Source organism: Gallus gallus, chromosome 7, assembly GCF_016699485.2.
Source record: "Gallus gallus isolate bGalGal1 chromosome 7, bGalGal1.mat.broiler.GRCg7b, whole genome shotgun sequence".
Lineage (NCBI taxonomy): Eukaryota > Metazoa > Chordata > Aves > Galliformes > Phasianidae > Gallus > Gallus gallus.
The window spans coordinates 11,752,292-11,773,024 of NC_052538.1; the positions used below are offsets into that span (position 1 = coordinate 11,752,292).

At 42.0% G+C, this 20,733-nt stretch overlaps 2 protein-coding genes across 3 annotated transcripts in view; one reads left to right on the plus strand and one right to left on the minus strand.

Moving 5' to 3' along the window:
* The window catches only part of PLEKHM3 (pleckstrin homology domain containing M3), a 132,718-nt gene extending 120,526 nt beyond the window's left edge, over positions 1 to 12,192 (plus strand). For both annotated transcript variants that reach the window (XM_015289505.4, XM_015289507.4), the window contains exon 9: positions 11,213 to 12,192. In XM_015289505.4, the coding sequence (XP_015144991.2) occupies positions 11,213 to 11,245 (33 nt within the window). In that variant the 3' untranslated portion in view covers positions 11,246 to 12,192. The remainder of the gene's footprint in view (positions 1 to 11,212) is intronic.
* The window catches only part of CCNYL1 (cyclin Y like 1), a 36,035-nt gene continuing 17,247 nt past the window's right edge, over positions 1,946 to 20,733 (minus strand). The window contains exons 2-10 of the mRNA XM_015289509.4: positions 20,526 to 20,600; positions 18,753 to 18,787; positions 17,746 to 17,846; positions 16,342 to 16,377; positions 15,563 to 15,614; positions 12,044 to 12,163; positions 10,032 to 10,198; positions 6,264 to 6,426; positions 1,946 to 3,711 (exon numbers count right to left, since the gene is read on the minus strand). Coding sequence (XP_015144995.1) covers positions 3,595 to 3,711; positions 6,264 to 6,426; positions 10,032 to 10,198; positions 12,044 to 12,163; positions 15,563 to 15,614; positions 16,342 to 16,377; positions 17,746 to 17,846; positions 18,753 to 18,787; positions 20,526 to 20,600 — 866 coding nt within the window. The 3' untranslated portion in view covers positions 1,946 to 3,594. The remainder of the gene's footprint in view (positions 3,712 to 6,263; positions 6,427 to 10,031; positions 10,199 to 12,043; positions 12,164 to 15,562; positions 15,615 to 16,341; positions 16,378 to 17,745; positions 17,847 to 18,752; positions 18,788 to 20,525; positions 20,601 to 20,733) is intronic.

Sequence of the window (20,733 nt, forward strand, 5' to 3'; positions counted from 1 at the left end):
TGTGGGGAAAAGCACTATGTGACAGAACAGGGATCTCCTGGCCCTGCGGATGGGGTTTTATATCACAGGGGCAGGAGGCAAAGCGGTATTTTTGTTCCTGGAAATGCCTTGCTCCCTAAGGCAGCAAACTGGCCCGTGTTCAGCCATGTGCTTTACCCGGCTATTAAACTGCATTTATGTGTGTGAGCATGTTAGCACAACGGTGCACTATATTCACTACTACAGCACGACAGCACGTATTTTGCCTCTTTCTCAGAGAACACTGAACAGCCAGGCATAAGCCCTGCTGCACTATGGGAATTAGCAGCTCGGGCCATAGGCAGCAGCCCGCCTCTTTCTGGGCTCTGACTCATTCAGCCAACAGCACCCACACAGCCGTTACCCCCTCTGCAAACTCTGACCTCGATCGCTCTTGTGGCCTCTTCTGCTTGCTCAGGTTATTCGTGATGTGTATATTCTTATCCAGAAGCAATGTTCTTGACATTTATTCAGTCTGTGAAGTGCCTGTCCTCTTAACTGCCAAACCCATGCTGAAGTAGCTCTCATAAAGTTCCCTTAGAAACAAAATGCACACACTCCCCATACACAAACGGAAAGGCCTTCTGACTCCTAAGGGCATCACGTAGCCCAGAAACACATCAGTGAGTTGCTGCCCATATGGACCTCTAGCACACACTGCTCACATTACTCGATGGGTCACGATATAGCTATTGTCTAGGCAAACTGTTTCCTACCAGTCAAGCGGTACCACCCTGGGACTGAATGCAACCAAAGGTCACCCTCACCTTAGGTTTACTCTTCACAAACAAGCATTCTCATCACAGGCTGTTGTTGCTGGGTGCTCTTCCAAGGGAACAGAGGTAGGTACGCTCGCTTTAATGCTAGTGTTCTAGCTATGATTCTATTATTTTTCACTTGGCCTTCATACAAAAAATAATGCCAACAAATAAAGCATGGCTCAGCTCCCTGCAGGCCCCAGCCCCCAAATGCAATTCCTTCTGTGTCCATCTTTGTTCTTCAACTGCACGCTTTTAAAAGTTTTACTTCCCATTGGTTAGGTAAGAATTGCTGCAGGTATGTTTTCCAGGATCTCTTTCAGATGGCCCAGAATGTTCAGCGGAATTGCTATTTTCCCTGTCATAAGAAATCATGTTGTAGTAGACTCTAATTTGGCATCTGATGGACAGATCAAAATTCTATCGACAAAGTGCTCTGGGCTAAGCTACAGAAAAACTAAAACCAGTTAAAGTTTAGGCACAATTAAGTAGGGAGCAGCAGGTTCCTGGAGAAGAGTACAGCTGTCTGAGTTGACACCCACCTGACAGCCAGATCAGCAGGATGAGCCTCGCTCTCCTTTGGCAAAAAGGTAAGTGAATGCCACGAGTTCCTGCTGAGCACCTTAGAGCTGAATGGCTGCGTTTGCAGAAACCATGTGCCAGCCCACAGTGAAGCGAATCCTGACCCATTACACAAAGTAAAAGGCACCTGGTCACTTATAGATTCCTGTTTAGTGCTCGAGGGAGGGCTTAAAAACTTCCAGTTAGCACCAGACAGATTGGCCCTACTTAAAAGCCATTTAAGTGCAAAGAAACTGTCAGCGATTAGATATTGTAGAAGGCTGAGTCAAATGCTAAACTCAAGCAACAAGTGGAAATAGCCAGGCAGCTACAGAAGGCTTCTGCCGCTCATCCAGCTGAGGGCCCTGGCCCATGCTGCACAGCGAGCAGCTCACAGTTGCCCAGTGACCTCTGCTGCAGGCTTCAGAGGCATTCCCAAGTAACCTCAGCAAAATGAACGTGACGGGAAGGTACAGGAGGCGGGGGAGGCCTTAATGCACATCGATTCCGCAGCCCCCCACTTCTCAAACATGAAAGAAGCTGTGCAGCAGCAAATAGAGGGGGAGTTAAATCAGACAACTGTACAGAACACACAATTTACCTTTAACTTTAATTAAAATAGAGTTTATTAGCTTTTCTTTTAATACAAACATGAGAAAGGAAAACCACCTGAAGATGTAGCATTATTTCCAAAATTCAATTGTGATCAATACCTGAAGTGCCAAGTTCCATGGATTTGAGAGCCAGGGGCTGGCGTATTTGCATACCACAAAAGACAATCAATATGCACCATTTTAACAGCTGAGTGCAGCCAGACTGATTGTTACACTCAGACCCCCACTGCCTAGCCCCCCCTCTCAAAAGTGTGTGGACTCACTGTTCAGTGTGAGTTTCTGGACCTTGGCTAGATGAAGTGCACAGAAACTGTGCCATTTGGAGGGAGATCTGCTCCTAGGACAAACCGCCTAGAATCTATTTGGATCCAAGAAGGGAAGATATTACAAAGACTTGTAACAGGAAGAGTCTAGTAATACTTATCCTGTTCAGAGTTCAGTTTCAGAGCCTGAAAAAGTAAGGTCCATTCCAAAGTCTCAGAAGGAACAAAAACCCAAGCCTCAAAAGCAGTTGCACAAGATAAAATTCACTTTGGAGGAAAAAAGAAAAAAAAAAAGTTTTACAGAAATATTTTTGATAATTTTCAATTAATTTTTTTTTCAATCTACCTGGTTAGGTAGTCCAAGATTCTCAAACTCTACCTTATCATGATTGTAAATCCCTCCCAAGAAACAAAAACTCAAGGGGAGCCAAATGGATGCACAATATCAGCTTTAGGAACTCCACTGTATATAGCACGAGAGATCTGCAGTAGAACTCGAGAAGCAGTGCTGCACACATGCCATTCACCACTGGATTGCTACGCTGTTTGGGATGGTGATGATATTTCCAGACCAACTTTCTCATTCAATGCCTCAGAAAAAATATACAGATTGCGTCTCTTCCAGAGCAGTAACAAGTATCAGAAAAATGAGAGAAGCACCATAATTCACAAGAAATGCAGCATGGACCCTATATATTTTAACAATACAGAAAGCCATCTCTCTGCCCCCACTCAAAACATACCAAGTCCTTTGACAATCTACTGGAGTGAAGTTGTTGGTGCAGAGTCGGGATTCCTTCCTGCTGTGCAGCTTCTTGGTTACGAACAGATCACCAATAATAGCAGCTTTCAGTAGCCAAACCAGGGAAAAACCATCAACAGGTGTCAAGGCTGTTGTTTTCAGCTCCAGAGTGGCTTGATACTTTAAAGAGTCCCACCTTCTGTTTTGTTTTTAACACCGCATTGACCTGAAGTACAAATGCAGCGAGACTCTGGATGACAGGGGAGAGGAGGGAAGAACATTGTAACTATAGTCATGTGGTTAGTGTTTAAATTCTAAAATGTAAAACTACTTGTTATTAAAAACCTCAAGAGTTCACAGCTATAGGCCTACATAGTAAGCAAACATCTGTGGGGAAAAGATGGAGAGAAGTTTGTTTTTGCATCTCTGGATAAATTAAAAAGGAGGAGAGAGTTGATTTGACAAAGATCTTGTCATGCACCAAGTATGCTCCTCAAGCTCTGGGCTCCCTTGGCTAATTTTACCCCTCCTCTCCTTTTGCTGGAAGACGCCATCACCGCTGGCTTGTGTGCATGGAGTGGTGGTATTCCTCCAATCCGTGTGGACGCTGGTTCGTGGTGCTGCACCTTTCTCTCTCCTCAGGAGAGGATGGCATTAGAACGGCGGATACCAACTAAATTATCAGCACTGAAAGATCGTCTCATAGCAGCTTTTGACAAGTCTTTGTATTTATCTTCACACAGCCGGGAGATAGCCTGGGCGTCACGTTTGGAAACAACAGGAAAGTACACATTAGAAAAGCTGGAACATTTCAAGGAAGCTTTTACAAAGCACTCTGCAGCTGTGACACTATTGGCTTTTTTACCTACAAAGGCAGTACAGAAGCATTTATGAGAGGAAAGGCTCGAGCCAAAATGGTTTCTGCACTCCCTCAAGAGCCCTGCCCTTGGGCACTTGGTACAAGTGAGCCCAGCAACCAGAGGTGTACGAGGACCTCTATTTTCCCTACACCTTCTTTCTCTACACCTTCTCCTCCAGGCTGCTTTTCCCACCAAAGACCACTTGTATAGTCAGGTCAAGAAGGGAGGGCAACTCTCTGCTCAATGGCACTGCAATAGCTGGGGCATTAATACAGCTATTACATATCCACACATGCGGACAACTTTGTATCTAACTGTTTTTTCAGCCACTTACTGGCTTACCTCTGCTCTGCTTATTTAAGCTAGTCAAGTTGCCTTTATTCTGGTGAGCCTTCTTAGTGCCAGCCTAATTATCTCCTGTATAACACGTGCTTGTGCAGAAAACAGCGCGTGTCCCTCTGCAAAGCCCGTTTCTGACTGAAGCTTTCACACATGATCAGTGCAAATAAATAAGGATACCAGTAATAAAAGGCTGAACTGAATTTCAGTCCTGAGCATTTACTGCCATTAATAATTTACCACCTATCAGCAGACAAACTTTCAGGGTGCTGCAGTCAGCTACAAGCCTACACCTTCCCTTTAAGGCAGCACCCATTCAGTACAGCCCAGCGTTCTGGAAGTTCAAAAGGTGAAAAAGCACTCTGAGCATGAATAAACCCCTAAGTGTATTTTAAAATAATTATTTACATTTATTTCTGCCGACCTTCTGGAGGCATGCATTTGGCTCCAGAGTGGCATTCTTTAAGACACTGGCTGTATGAGCTCCCGGTGCAAGACCAGACAGACTCTCCATCCTGTTTTAATGCTAGCACATCAATCATAAGGCAACCTGTGTTGACATATTTAGCCCCAGTAACCCATATGTTATAAATCAGTTTTCCGTCCCTGGAATACCAATTCACTGCTTCACAGGGGTGCCTGTCTGCTCTTCAAATACTTCTAACAGAAAGGTAGAATTAAAAAGTTCAGCAAATGGTTTAAATATTTATCACGTTTTAGAACTAAAAACCAAAGCGTCCTATGTATGTGCATTAGTGAGCGTGTTATGGCAAATCACACGCTGTCCTGAAAATTACTCTGCTTTTAAACACCAAGCCCCCAAATGTTAGCAAAGAAACAGGCTTACAACCTGTAAATCATCCACTTATGCCATAGGCTCTGAGCAGTTCAGTAAACAATTTCCAGTGGAATATGAACCGACCTACAACCACATTTACAATTAGTGACAGTGTTAGCTTAAAATGTGAGTAACAAGGGTGAAACAAAGCAGAAGAGCTGCGTTGCTTCACTTTAAATAGAGGAATTTGTAGGCATACCATACCTATCATTCCAAAGGACCAGGAGGGATCAGACTTATTACCTGAGGTTCAACCACCTCTGGGTGGAAATAGAAAAACTGGCACTTGGCAGAATTACTGGAGGTGGACAATAGAACAATATAAGCCAATAATCCCGCAGAACACCCCTGTCTGAATGGGGCATCGGTGTACATGGGGCCCACGTTTAATGCCTTTGTTGAAAGGTCAACAAAAACACATATGCACGGTTGTCAACTGACAGTTCAAAGGCTGCATTTATCAACAGGAAAGTTTTGCCTGGGAGCCCGGGTAATTTAGGTATTTTCAGAATGTCTGACATATATCCACCAACTAGGAAGAAAGTTCAGCACTGCTTAAGTTCTTTAATGTGAAGCCTCCACGTGAAAGAACGCTGTGGGGACTTGCACCAGGGCAGCCTTCTCCATTGAGCAGAAAGGGCCGGTCATCTGTATTCACACTCCTGTGGACATGCCGAAGCATTCCTAAGCAGCAGCTATTCTAAAAGTTTGTCTTAAAACAACATTTCTTTGGAAAGGTGAGGTTCTAAAGGTTGTGAAAAGAAACATTATTTCTGCAGCTGTCCCCCTAACAAATGGTTTATTAAACCGTGAGAGCAGCAAGAGCACTCCCTCTAGCTTTAAAAGCAGCTGTGCAGTGGGATGCAGTGGGAAACCTTCAGCTGGTAGTATTTAGAACGGTCCAAGTGTGACTGTCTCTCGGTGCTTGGAATACAGACTGTGAGCAGGAAAGACAGACAATCCATTACATATGATACTATCCTTTCAATCTTCAGTAGCCTAGCTGAACTATGGTTCCCTATATAACATTCATTTTATTCAGTGATCTGCTGGACTTCATTCCTTCCTCAGAGAACTAACTTAGCCTAGGCCTGGTTTTAGAAGTGCTAGCTGCAGCTATAAGGGGGTTAAGTCTGCCTGTAATACACTAACCTAAAAGCTTTTTAGTTTTTCTAACCGCCACTTAATATGATTAGCAACAGACGCTCCTACTACATACAGACACACACACGTGCAACAGTCCCCTGCTCAGCCAACCTCAGACCATTACCTCCAGTTTCTGTGCTCTCTCTTTACTAAGAGGCTCCAGCAGAAAGCTCAGGTTATTGTCATCTGCTAGGGAGCGAAGATCGAAGTAGTATTTGGCGTAAACACTGGCAGGAACATTGATATTAAACTGCAGTAGCTCCAAGAAGTGTCTTTCCATCTCATTCCTAGGAGGGACAGAAGACAAAGGAAAAAACACCGTTTTAGCTGGGAAAAAAAAAACCAACCAACAACAGAACAACTGGAGATCTCTAGGCTATTTGTAAAACCAGCAACTTTGAACTAGTCATCGAGAGGCCTGCATTATTCGTTTCAAGAGACGGTTCATTCACTGGTGCTCGAAACAAGGTGCAGCTTTCGGGTCCTGGCACTTTCAGCTGGGAGAGAAAGGTAGTGCCCTGTCGTGCACTCGTGGGGCTGACCAGGAGGCTCATTCTTCAGAGTTCCATTAGTGCAGCTGTACAATTCATGCGCCATTCTCACTCTCTCGTACAGCCCCGCGCTATAGTGATCAGATGAAAGGAATGATGTATGCTGTTTATTAGCTCTGAAGAACTTGCAGACATTTTCACCGGGCTGATAACAGGAAGGGGGTTTATTGAAGTAGAGTCGGACTAACAAAAGCAGTAGGCAGATCACCACGGCAACAAATGGATCTATGAAGAGCTGCTGCTATTATCTCACAGAAAAAAGCCTCTTGAAGCAACATGGATTCATCTCCAATAAATAAATAAATAAGCAGCATTAGGTGGGAGAAGGAATTTTCTCCTCAATAGCATTAGGCAGGATAACAAAGTACTGCGTTAAAGGGCGCTGGCCGGTTTTTACACACACGTCTGTTTTCGCTGGGCAAAATAATTGGAGGAAAGTGAGGAAGGTGCTGTGCCACAAAAAAGGCCATTTCAGTTACTGTATTGTGGTCAGCTAAAAAAAGCTTTTCCTGATGTAAATAAACAAATCAACCTGGAAGAAATGAGTGGTACCCAAACCACTCAGTGGTTGTTCCACCGGGAACAGACCTTTATCTACAGAACTTGACAATGCTGTGAGTCGGTCAACTGCAAATACTCCAGGCAATAAGGGGCACTGATTCAGTGGGAGCTTTTGAAATGGATGTTTTACCTATCAGAAGGGGGGAAGTAAATCAAAGAACCATCTAGGTTGTGTCCTGGACTGGATGGTGGGTGTCAATATCAATAGCAGCTTTATGCTTGTTTCTAGTATAGTGGACTTGAGTACCATTGAACCTAGTGCCAAAATTAATTTCCTGTTCATATGGTCATAAGCCTATAGAAATGTAAATCAGATAATGTTTTGATGATCAGCTGATCAGAGCTTGATTTATCCTGTGAATAAATGCTCTTCACTGCCCCTTTTGTACTCACCACACTAGTTTAATTGTATAAAAATACAATTCTTCATTGGATTAACAAGTCTATTTATAGTGGTTTAAAACCCGGGAAAGCATAATTCCCATGTGTTTCCTGTGCTTTATTTACAAATATACGTGTCTGAAAGAATGAACAGCATGTGTCCCCTTAACAAGCAATCACAGCAAGATTAGCAGCTGCACAGTTAATTTTTCAGTGATTATGGATTCACTCTCATCAAAGCAAGCAAGTTTTGACAAAGGATGACTTCCAAATATCAGTTTAATTTCCTTTGATTTTTTTCCTCCCATAGGAATATGTAAATAAAACCAAACCAAAAACCCTTTTCAGTAAAAAGCAAAAACAAACAACAAAAAACCATCACAAAACTACAACTGCGAAAGCTGGCAATTAAGCACAGCGCCAACCGTTAATTGAAGGCAGTATTATAAGCTTAAAACTCAGTTTTGCTGAGTATTCTAAGCGGTTTTCCAGGGTTCTGTTTGTGGTACAATTAGCCAATCTGGGATAAGTGAACTCTGCCCTGCCGCAGCAGTGCGGGGCCCAGCTGGGCACCCCCGCCACTGTCAGAAAGGGGTTGTGCAGTTTCTGCCCACGCCTAAATTCAAAGGTTGAAACCATTTCAAATGAGATGGGATCACAGAAAAAAAAAATATCCGAACTGGGGGAGAAGCAGCAGCCTAACATCTTCTTTCCCCCCACTACCACCACTGCTTTGAAATTGTAAGTACAGGCAATTTCAGGAGACCCAGCAACAGCAATAGAGAATAAACATCCTGCTTGTTACAGATGTTTCAGTGCTATCAGTTTGATTCATCCCAAGGAGGGCTTCAAGACGACACATCAAAAAGAGCAAGATGTATACCCCGGCACTCCCAGCATCGCTGACCTCACTGCAGCCATCTCAGAGCTCTTTGCAGCAACGCTTCAAGTGTGCTCCTCAGAGAGATCAGCACTCTGAGCCAGGTTGAGTGAAGATGTACATTGTATAAAATCACTAATTATGCTTTCCTGAAAGCCTGGCTGGCAAAGCCCTGCTTTTGGAGACAAAGAACTCCCAGACGGGGGGTACCCATAAAACAAGATACTGTGTTTCCTGTTGCTGTTTGCTGAGAAAAATAATTTGAAAAACCAAAAAGCTGTTTTGGAAACTAAAAATGGAGGAGTTTTCTCTATTTCCTTCTTCCCTAAAATCTAGAAGGAAGAGAGCATTCCTCTTTACTAAGGAGTCCTAGATAAATACTGTGTTTTAAACGTTAGCTCTAAGCTGAATCCAGGGAAGAAAACTTCGTGCAAGGACAGAATATGTGATGTAGGGAGCCCACCAGTGCTGTGTGCAAAGTGCTACTGCCTGTTTGCTCCTGTACTAGAACTGACTTGTACTGTGTAGGCCTGGATGCACAGTCAATCACAGTGTGATAAAACTCAGAAGCACACAGAGGATTTAATGAAGTTTATTAAGGCCAGAATGAATGACACTAAGCTAACCTGGTATTTCTACCACCATCATTATAAAAGAAATGCAGAAGGAAGCGAAGAGAGGGGGAGAGCTTCAAGAAAAGGAATTTAACAGAAAATATTATGGGCCAAATTCACTCCCCACAAACATGCTTCCATTCCAGCCCGTAGTACTGGCTTGGAGCCACCACGATGTACACCCTCTGAACATCCTCTAAAACTGCAGAAACTACAGGGCTTAAAGCTGACTTCATAAAGAAAAAAAGAGTGGATTCCAAAGCTTTCAAAAACTGGAACCTGTATCTGAGACAAGAATACGTACAAGAAACAGCTCTACATGAACAAGCAGTACTAAGACTGGGAATTTTGTTCCCAGCATTGTAGGCAAGCCTAAGAACGTACCTGACAAAGAGGACCTGTACACAGCCACAGATACCAGCTTGTCTTCCAAGAGCATCAGCTAAGAATTCAGACCTTGAAATATTTATGCATTGGCTGGATGCAGGAGCAGACACTTAAGTCACAAGTTACAGCTTACCTTGCAGTTCTTCTAATTCTAAGCAAAAAAGGCACATAATGAGATGATGATTTTTACTTTCCAAAAGGATTTTTGATAAGACTTAAAAACTGGGCTCTTAAAGAGTTCTGCCAATGCAAAGCAGCAAGCCCTATGGCTCATCACTGGGGGAACAATGTTAACAAACTAACTTTGAAGTTGCTCACTGCAGTAGTTAGAAATGCTAATAAGGATTTGTCTCAAAGACAGGTGAAGCACAGTTTCCGAGGTTAAAAAGAGGTAATGAAGCCTGACACCAGAGATGCATTGTGTGTATCCCATAGCACCAGAGAGGCATTCAGTATGGCACCATCGTGACAACTGCCATTTAGAAAACATTGTAGATTTGTAAAAACTTGCAACTTACATGTCCTCAACAGTAATGTCCTTCAATATTTGGCAGTAATCCACATTCCAAACAGCCTGATCATCCCAGACTTTAGAAGCCAGTAGAATAGCTCCTAAGACTATCCTCTTCCAGTTACTAGGGCAGATGTCAATCTCTGCATAGGTTAAAAGCCTTTCCAAATAAACCTGTAAAAAAAAAAAAAAAGCAAAACAGTTTTACATGTGGAATCAAGACCTGAAGCTGATGTCTGATCAAACACTCCAGTCAAACATGACTACGTTATCTCATTATTATTAAGTGTCTATAAGAAATTATTAGTGATAACTACATAGGTCGTTCTGAAAATAATGCCTCCTATTTATTTCCATGGAAACTACAGAAGATACAAAGGACACAATGACACTATCAGATGTGCTCGTAAAAATCTGCACCAGCACAGGTGACCCACTGTTGCTACTGCTGAAAAGCACCACCCACTGCCTCACTGTGCTCACATCCACTGTTTGGTCTCCATAAATGCTCAGCGAATATCAATGAATGCCAGTGGGTGGTGTTTTTTCTGCATGGAGAACTTAATAACACATCTTTGCTCCACTCACACTTCCCTGTCAGATGCCATTCGGTCACACTGCCCCTCTGCGGCTGTACGTCACACACAACAACATGCACTGGAGTATTGGTGGGAAGCTTCAGCCTCTAATGCCATACCACCAACATCCGCCTCTGCTATCATGGGCCAACAGAATAAAACAGGGGGCATTGTTTTTGGAGCAGCCATTCTATTTACACTTCAGAAATAACAACTTTCAAGAGCTACAGGTTCCTGGTTTTGTTGTTCTGTTACCTAAACGAGGTCAAAGGCCCCAGTGAAACCCCAGATAACCTGGTGGGTGCAGGAAGCTGCTGTACAGGTCTAGGGGCAGCATCAACCCGTTTACCAGGGTCTCCCTACATTTTCTTCCCATCTTTTGCTTGCAGCCTTCAAGAGGACTAATAGTGTTCCCGTAATAACAGAGCCATCTAGTGGTAAAGTCCACTTTATAAACCAACTCGATTTTTAAAATACTTTAGATGTCAAGATTGCCTGGGACTATCATCCTGTTCTGTCAAACTGGCTGCATGTCTTTGGAAAAGCAGAAACTGAGCCTGCTTAATTGCCACATTGTCTTTTGGTGATAGTTCTTTTCTGTTCTTTTCAGATTGTTCTGCAGACAAGCCACAGTGAAGACTGAAGTCCGGTATGCAACAAAGCACAGTTTAAGAGGTCTTCTAATGCAGTGATTATGTAGGTTGTGTTTCTTCCCCTTCTCTTCAGGTATTTATCTGTGTGTGTCTGTGTGTACACGCAGGCATATAAACATATGTGTGTGCATAAAGATCAGTATTTTTTTAAACCCATCTTGCTTTTGGAAAGCAAACAGCAAACTCTGGTGAGATGATCTTCTCTTACTCCTGTTCTCAATTTCCATGCACCTCCATGTCACACGGGGAACAGGGTCCAAAGAAAACAAGAGAGAGAGAGAAGGGGAGCAGACAGAAAGGTGTCCATGAGTGAAGGACATAATAAGAAGAAAAGTTAATCTCCTGGAATTCCTGCACTATTGATTCTCAGCCTCTTAGGGCGGGTTATTTGTGCTGTTCCAGTTAATGCAAATTCAAACGTGCCCTCTGTACCACAGAAATAAAACATGACTTTGTGTGTGATCTCAGTACACCCCACTGTTTATGTTATCTCATGGTCTGCCTCTCTCCAGCTTCTTCGGTGAGTTATATATATTATGAAATTAATAAATATCTGACCGGACAAGTAATTGAGTATTACACATTCAGATACAGGAAAGCTAAGATTCTTTTAAGTTAACCACTTCTGTAACTACTTGGAAATATCTTCTGATGAACTTGTTGTATGGCGCCTTCATTATTAACGTGGTTTCATGAGATAGTGTGATGTCTCAGTTCAGCCCAGTTAATTCACTGAGGGGAAAAATGTCTTCCAAAAGCTTAAGACTCAGTAATCAAGCATCTCTTACCAGTGTCACTATTGCACATTCAGCTGTCAGCTGTGCAGCACTAAAAAGCGTCCGAACAAAGCGGTAGATGTGCTTGTGATCAGGGTCATGCTTGTAGTAGTCATCCGGAACTTCTTCCCGCTGAAATAAAGTCCTCTGAATTACTGAAAGCTTGTCTTACTACTAACTGAGAAGAACAGCCACACACAGTTACTTCTTCTCACCAAGCAGAAGCTTATGCAACCTTTCCCATCTAAGTGGCAAAACAAAATCATACACTGAAAGAAACAAATAGCATTGCAATGTTATGAATATTAGAAACAAGCCTAAAAACGCAATAGCTTTGGCTGATACATTTGTTGTCAACACTATTTTGATCTGTAAGGCTACTGGGAAAGAGCATGAAAAGTCTTTACAGGACGTTTTCTTGAGAAATTCCAGGAAGATGACAAAGGCAATGAACAGCTAAATTCAACTCTGACATGATGCTAAGCTGTTTCCAAATACAGCAAAGAATACAAGCTTAGAAATACATTAGTCTGTAAAGCAATGCTAAAATGACTGTTAAGCAATATCAAGGCCCCAAAAAGAAAGACTGTGCTCTCACTCCAGAAATCTGATAGTGATCTTAGACCTAAAAACCTGTCAAAAAAAGAGACAAGAGAACAAGATACTGAAATTGAACCAAAGAATTGCTCAGGTTGGAAAAGGCCTTAACGATCATCAAGTCCAATCACAACCTAACCATACTACCCTAACTCTAACAACCTTCCACTAAATCATGTCCCTGAGCACCACATCCAAATGGTTTTTAAACACATTCAGGGATGGTGACTCAGCCACCTCCCTGGGAAGCCTATTCCAGTGCTTAACAACCTTTTCTGTAAAGAAGTTTTTCCTGATATCCAACCTAAACCTCCCCTGGTGCAACTTGAGGCCATTTCCCCTTGTTCTGTCACCAGTGAGAAGAGACCAACCCCGCTCTCACTGCAGTCACCTTTCAGATACTGGAAGAGAGCAAGAAGGTCTCCCCTCAGTCTCCTTTTCCCCAGACTAAACAGCCCCAGTTCCTTCAGTCTCTCCTCATAGGGCATATTCTCTTCACAAGCCTTGTTGCCCTTGTTTGGACTTGCTCCAGCATCTCAATGTCCTTTTTGTACGGAGGCGCCCAAAACTGAACACAGTACTCGAGGTGAGGTCTCACCAATGCCGAGTACAGGGGCAGGATGACTTCCCTAGTCCTGCTCACCACACCATTCCTGATCCAAGCCAGGATGCCACTGGCCTTTTTGGCCCCCTGTGCACACTGCTGGCTCATCTTCAGCCAACTGTCCATCAGTACACCAAGTATAACAGTCCCTTTCCATCAGGCAGCTTTCCAGCCACTCCTCCCCAAGCCTGTAGGGCTGCCTGGGGTTACTGTGACCAAAATGCAGGACCCAGCACTTGGCCCTACTGAAACTCATACAGTTTACCTTGGCCCACTGATCCAGTCTATCCAGGTCCCTCTGTAGTGCCTTTCTCCCCTCCTGCAGATCAAAACTCCCTCCCAGTTTGGTGTTGTCTGCGAACTTACTGAGGGTGCACTCAATCTCCTCATCAAGATCATTAATAAAGGTGTTAAATAGGAGTGGCCCCAGTACCGAGCCCTGAGGGACACCAGTCGTGACCGGCCGCCAACTGGATTTCACTCCACTGACCACAACTCTTTGGGTCCGGCCATCCAGCCAGTGTTTCACCCAGCAGAGTGTATGCCCATCCACACCACGTGCAATCAGCTTCTCCATTAGGATGCTGTAGGGGACAGTGTCAAAGGCTTTACTGAAGTCCAGGTACACCACGTTGACAGCCTTACCTTCATTCACTAAGCGGGTTGCCTTGTCATAGAATGAAATCAGGTTTGTCAAACAGGATCTACCATTTGTAAACCCATGCTGACTGGGCCTGATCCCCTGGCTGACCTTTAACTGATCCATGACGGTTCCCGAGATAACCTTCCCTGGCACTGATACAAAACTGATAGGTCTGTAGCTACCGGGATCATCTTTCTGGCCAAAACTGACCACAAATGTTGACCGGCCAAAATTGACCACAAGGCAGAAGTACCTGCACATGAAAGTACATTTTTGCTGACTGAAGCTGGGGAGGAAAAGATTAGGAGCATTATTTGTGATTAAGCCCTGAGATGCTACTAACACAAAAGTTTGTTACTTCTGCAGTGAGGCACAACAGAGCCAGGACAGTTAGCTGGATTTGGACTTCCTTGTGACCAAATCTTCAGAGGACAACGTGTGCAGCTAATTATTAAAGGAACAATGGGTACTAGGCCCCAAATCCTATTGCTGTAGACACTGTAAAGTAATTATTACTTTTCCCCTCATAAGCACGATGCATGGTCTTTACTGTATTTCTGTCTGTATACTGAACTATGATAGAAGAAACCTTTAACTGTTCCCGAAGGGATACAGTGATTTCCCTCTATTCATACTCACTAAATAGGAGGTAAGCAATAGATCAGAAGATGTTAAGTGCTAAATAAAGGAAATAGATTGTCTGAACGATGATATGAGATTATCTTCTATAAATAGTTCTCAAAGCAAATCAGCTACTACAGGCAGATATAACAGTTTGGGACCAGACATTTCTGCTGAAGTGCAACAGTGTGCAAGAAACCTTCCATAAAGCTCTTCTCCTGAAGTTCATTCTTTTAATTAGGTCAATGGTTACATTTATTAATATGTTCAAATCCTTGCACAATGGGTCCTGGATGAACCTCTACCAAAACTTTAAATGTATAATCGTTTATTAACAACTGCTTATTAACAAGTGAAAGAGGTGAGCTAAGATAGCTTGCTTTCACTCTGGTAAGTCACAGAACAAACAATTTTTAAAGCTTTGTCAAATTCATTTCAGGTGATAAACAAAATAAAGTAAGCAGTCCTGCAGTGCTCACACTGGACACAAGGCACGCGCTCTGCTCCTGAGCTAACCAGTACTGTCAGGCTTTGCATCATAGAGACCATCTACAAAGGTCCGAGCACCAATCACCTTAGAATCACATACGGAATGCTCCTAGATGTCAGTGCAAGCAGCATTACCATGCTGGCTTTAAAATTTTGCCTTTTAAGACCTACTGTCTTGTACAAATACTACTTGTAAATACTGCTGTAAATATTCCTATTTACAATCTTAAACACATGCCCACTGTACTTTTCCCATACAAATGGGAAAGACTTTTAACCAATTAAAATATTGTTAAAAGAGGAAAATAGACAAGCAGTTTTCATTTGAAATATCCACGAGTTAGCATGCACTTGCTCTAAATACATCTATTTTTATTTTGGATAATGCATAGAAAAACATATGTTGCACTACTGAGAAAGAGTGGTGTAGCTGATACCAGAAATCCACAGGACACCATCTGCACTGTACCTCCTATCTAAGGATGTAATTTCAAATGATTTTGCTTCTGACCTGGTGCTAATACATTTTTGTAATAAAAATAACACATACACAGAGGCTCAAAAAAGAAATACTTACTGTGAGAGGATGAGATTTTTCATCAAAAATATCCAATGATCTGTCTGAATCTCTGCAAAGCAAGAGACTTCATTGGTAATGCTATGCTCCACTAAAAAGTATTATTCATTGAAGAATAAAGGAACAGTTTTTACAGTTCAGCTTTTCCTAGAACAATAGATAAAGTTATGTTGCATTTTTTTTGCAAAGCATTTAATGATGAGATCTTACAACGGAATGTTTAACAAGATAAGCAATGAACCCATGTTCTCACCAGCAAGTCCAACCACATTTCCAAACACAGAAACCATCGTTTGTATGATACTCAGTGCACCTCTCCCTTACAATGTGACACCATGTCATTAATGGCATTTATTGTTTTAGAAAGGCAGCTGCGATTTTGAAGCACGTGCTGTAATTAGCTGTAATGGCAGTGGTTATTTGTACACAGGACAGTGCTCCTTCAAACATCAAAACTAATCTGTCTTTCTGTACTCAGGAAAAGCCAAACCAAATGTAAAGGCTGGTTTGTGGTGAGTTAAGTGTTACTTCCCTCACTCTCTCTGCTTTGACTTCTTATGCCTTATTTTTGAAGCATACCATTGGACAGGCCTTTTACTGACCATTATGTATCATCTCAAGAGGGATACAAAGAGAAGACAGATACATCACCAAGTTTCCAGATTTTTTCGACTCCTCTAAGTTACAACCAGTTGTTACTGAAACACCACGGCCATCACCCTGGCTCAAAAATAAAATTGGTATGTTACAGAAAAGAAACAACCCTGGAGTTTACTCACCTGTTCTTTATGTGGTAGAATATTGCTAATGTTACGCTAAAAAGAAAAAGAGAAAAGAAGTCTTAAAGCATATTCTGTGCAGACTTCCACTGCAAAAGCTGTCGTTCAGGGCAAACTGTTCAAAATCTATTATGTCTTCCCACCTTCCTGAGTACCCTGTGCCACATTTCTGTTCTTCACCTGCCTGAACAGAAACTACCCAATTCAGATGTGCTAGCCAAACTGCTTGTAGATGTGGTACAGATATTTGTGCCATGAAAGAATTACACCAAATTTTAAGCACACATCTGCACTGTGATGAGGTGATATTTATTGAAAACAAGGACTATTCACAACTGAACTATGGTAACAGTTCTATTTGATGTTACATAAACCCTTGTAGAGACTCTGCTGATATCTTAACTTTGCATCTCTTGCAATGTAGTTTAGGATATATCCAAGTCTAAAAAACAGAGCAAAATAAAGAATGCCAGCATAATCCAAGGAGGATTCAGTCTGTGCTGAGTCAACTCAGGCAGTAAAGCTGACACTCATCCAATGCGGCCAGATTTCCCATTCTTGTAGTGACAACAGGAATACTGCCATCAAAGAAAGCCATCATGGACAAGCACTGATCTATTGCCAGCTGTGCAAGGCTTAAAAATGGCAATGGCACCAAAGGACAAGTGACGTGCTCAATACGTGTTTGAAATCAATTTGAAAGCAGCAAATCATCTTAGGTATTTCCAATCTCTGTTGAACCATTAAGACAGTAAAGCCTTTTGGGCCTGAAGCTGCTGTTCTTCCTTTCATTTTGAGTACTTCTCATTTCTCACCTGGTATAGTTTATATGAAAAGAACAGTTTCTGTAGTATCCAACAGATAGAACAGTCATTTCCATTGGAGAACCAAGAAGACGAAATAATTCTCTCAACTACCCAAACACAAACACACCAGGAAAAAGTAGGCAGGCTGGAACTAAAACCAAAGCCAACAACCTACCTTTATCCACAACTAGAGGGCAGACTAACACCACTGGCAAGCAGCAAACAGTCCTACAAACTTTTCCTGAGACTTCCTACAAAATCCACTTCAAGTTTTCCCAGATCTACAATTTGATCACTGAACTCCTCCCAATATATACTTTAGATCCCAAAATGCTGACACTTTTCTGCACTGGTTCTGGTTCTCAAGTGTATGGTAACTCATCTGAAATACACATTAGCTCTGTAGCTTTAAAAAAAACCAACAACCCTGCTTGAGTAGTCTGCAATTACCCAGACTCCTACACCCCTTCCACGACTAACCTGAACAAGCAAAGCTGTGCTCCTATCGCTCAGCTGTATGGCTAGCTTTGGAACAGACAATGCCACAAAATCCCAAACAGATGTTGCTTAGTCCCTGTCAATAACAAATGGTTCTTACCACTTTATTGTGCTTCTAAGATTAGGTTGACTGACTGTACTGTCATCTATAAATATTGTTGAGCATGAGCTGTATTTTTTTGTAAGCTGTCCTGGAGAAACCTAAGGGAGAAGAACAGGAAAGAAATTCATGAAGATTGATTCTGTAAGCTTGGCTTACCACAGAGAATACTGGCTTTAAAGCTAAAGTAGCTACTGAGATCTTTGAAGATGACCGCTCCTGATGTGCACGTTACCTCATAGCCATCAAGTTGCTTAGAACACCCTTGGTATAACTTAGGCTCATAAGCCACCTCTTGCAATAAACAACACATTTTCAGATGAGTATTTTTCAGCAGAAATAGCTGCAGCTAAAGCAGCAAGTCCTCTGGTTTTCTCAGTTCTCCTCTACTCCGTTCTTGTCAGATTTGAGGTCTTAGTCTTTCCTCTCCATTAAGTATTGTCTTATAATTCCCTCCATATTAATGAGGCATTCCATCTTTTATATCTTTTTAAGTTGTGTCAAAGAAAAATGTCTGATGTGTGCAGAAGAAGCTTGGAGCACATTTTCAGCTACTGGTTTGTCATTTGTTCATGCTGATGAGACCATTTATCCATTATTCCCTTAATGCTGAATACATTTCTTACAGTAAGCCTTGCAGCGATGCTCAAAGAGCAAGTCGTTTAAGACTTGTCATCTCAGCTAAGAAATTAATTCAGTTTTATTCCTGTTTCAAATACTAACATAGGCAGTTTGACTTTATTTTATTCTATACTGTTTTGGAATGCTCAGGAATGATACAACAGAATCCATTCTTATTCTTTCTTTTGCCATCAACCACTCTATAGTACTATGCGTGTTTATTTTTATAAAGACGGGCAAAGACAATTCAGTTTTATCTTGCTAACAAGGATTTGGAATGTATGCAGGCCTACATACATACAATTACTGCAGCTGTTTCTGGAATTTGTCTTTATCTCACATACTCATATTACCTAAATGGCACACTACCTCTGAGTTTTACTCACGTGGTTGATGTGGTTACTCTTCCTCTTCTCTCGCACTAGAAAAATGGAGAAAGAATATCAACTGAAAAGTTTCTAAAATGCAATCCTGATTTACATTCATTAACATTATTCTATTAATCTGGTCTTCTCAAGTACGTGAGCATTAAAAGTTCCTAATTTCACTGCTAGGTCTCTGGAAAAGTGAATTTTTTAACAAAAATGCTAAGTTTTATCGAGCTAATAAATGATGTGCCACTTCCAGCTATCCACACATAGGCTCTGGAAAACTACCCCTTGCACTAAGAGAAAAGTGTCTCAGCACTGGAAAAGATATTACACATCATGAAAAAACTGGATCAAAGATAGTTTGAATAGACAGTGTCTAATACCAAACGGCACTTAGCAAATAGAAGCGAAACCATCACACTGTCACTCTGCCAGAGACACACGAAGAAAGTGAGATGCCCAGCATTATATACGTGCTCTCTCCTATTAGACAGCATAAGGTAAAAAGGTATTTCACTACACAGAAGATGCAGGAACAGGTGGTATTATCAGGTAACTGCAGCCCCTTTATCTGACCATCTCAAATTGTCCACCTCTTAAAAAAAAAAGACAAGGGTTAACTTTCAGCTGCTGTAAGAGCATCAGAGAAGCAAAACAGTGCTGTTGAAGGAGAGCTGGGAATTGCAGGCACGTAGTTTGAGGAGTGCAACAAGCTGTATGTGTGACCAGGCTGGGCAGGTGACGGACCCCTTCCACAAAGGACTGCCCTTAAGACAATCCACCACCTGTAAGCAGGGCACATTCTCACATTAGAAGTCACCCCAGAAGAGGCCTGCACTTCTTTTGTACCATCTCCTCCGGGGAATCACACTACTGCCCCTTTCCTCTGCTCAGAGATTACCTGAGCAAAGCTGATACAAGTGATGATTTCACCACTCGCAGTATTAGCAGCACTGAAGTGACAGACTGCCAAAACAGTAGGGCTGCCCTGTGAGGAAGCTCCTCCAAGCTAGAAGATCCTGTGGCTTTCCATCAGCCCAAGTGCAACACGAGCTTAGAAAAAATGCCTCAAACAAGAATTACCTAAAAAAGGCACAGAAGCATCAGCTTAAGCTCCTTTTTAGTTGCAGCTTCAAGTCCTAGTATAGTCAGAATTATTTTTTATCCGTGCAATATGAAAGCACCTCTACTAATAAAAGTATTTGTTGCATATAGCTACAATAATTGTTTATGGTTGACTTTCTGATTTAAATAAGGGCTCTGCGAAGAAACTGAAAATCCCCATACATCCACGTAATAAAAACGGGATCCAAGAATAATTATGCTGCTGAAGCTATTCGTATAGCCTCCAACAACATACATACAAGCACTCAATTAGGACTGCTGGCTTAGCCTTACAATTCCCCACATAAAACTTCTTTTTTTTTTAACTTAAAACTATTTTTCTTTAAACTTGAACTTAAAAAAAAAAAAGTTTTTCAGAGTCCTTGGTCCTAAAAGCAAGAATGAAACAAAAACCCCCCACATTACTGCATGAAGCTTGAGTTCCATTTGCAAAGTACAAACACCTTCCTCGGAAATCTGATATTTAAGTCTTCAAAACAACAAGTGGTTTTAAGGGTTACATAAATGGCCTATGGATGCACTTCTGTGCTAACATGGAAATTATGAATCCCTACGTCTTGAAAGAATTCAGTTAATTCAACTGTTCTCATGGTACGCAATTAAAATAGGCGTTTTCTCCCTGTTTTCCTCCCCATTTTTTAATTGGAAAAAACCTTTGCTTACCATCTGTTTGAGACTTGCTCAGGAAAATTGTGCTTGCTCTGGGATGATCAGACGGATTGGATTCCAAGGCTAAATCTGAAAGAGAAAGGCCAGAAAAGGAGGGGTCGTCAACAGAGGACTAAGATCACAGCAAGGTTCTCATCCAGTCTTGAAATGCTCGAGTGCAGTGATGGAATCAAGATCAGAAACACACAAAATGAGCTCTCTA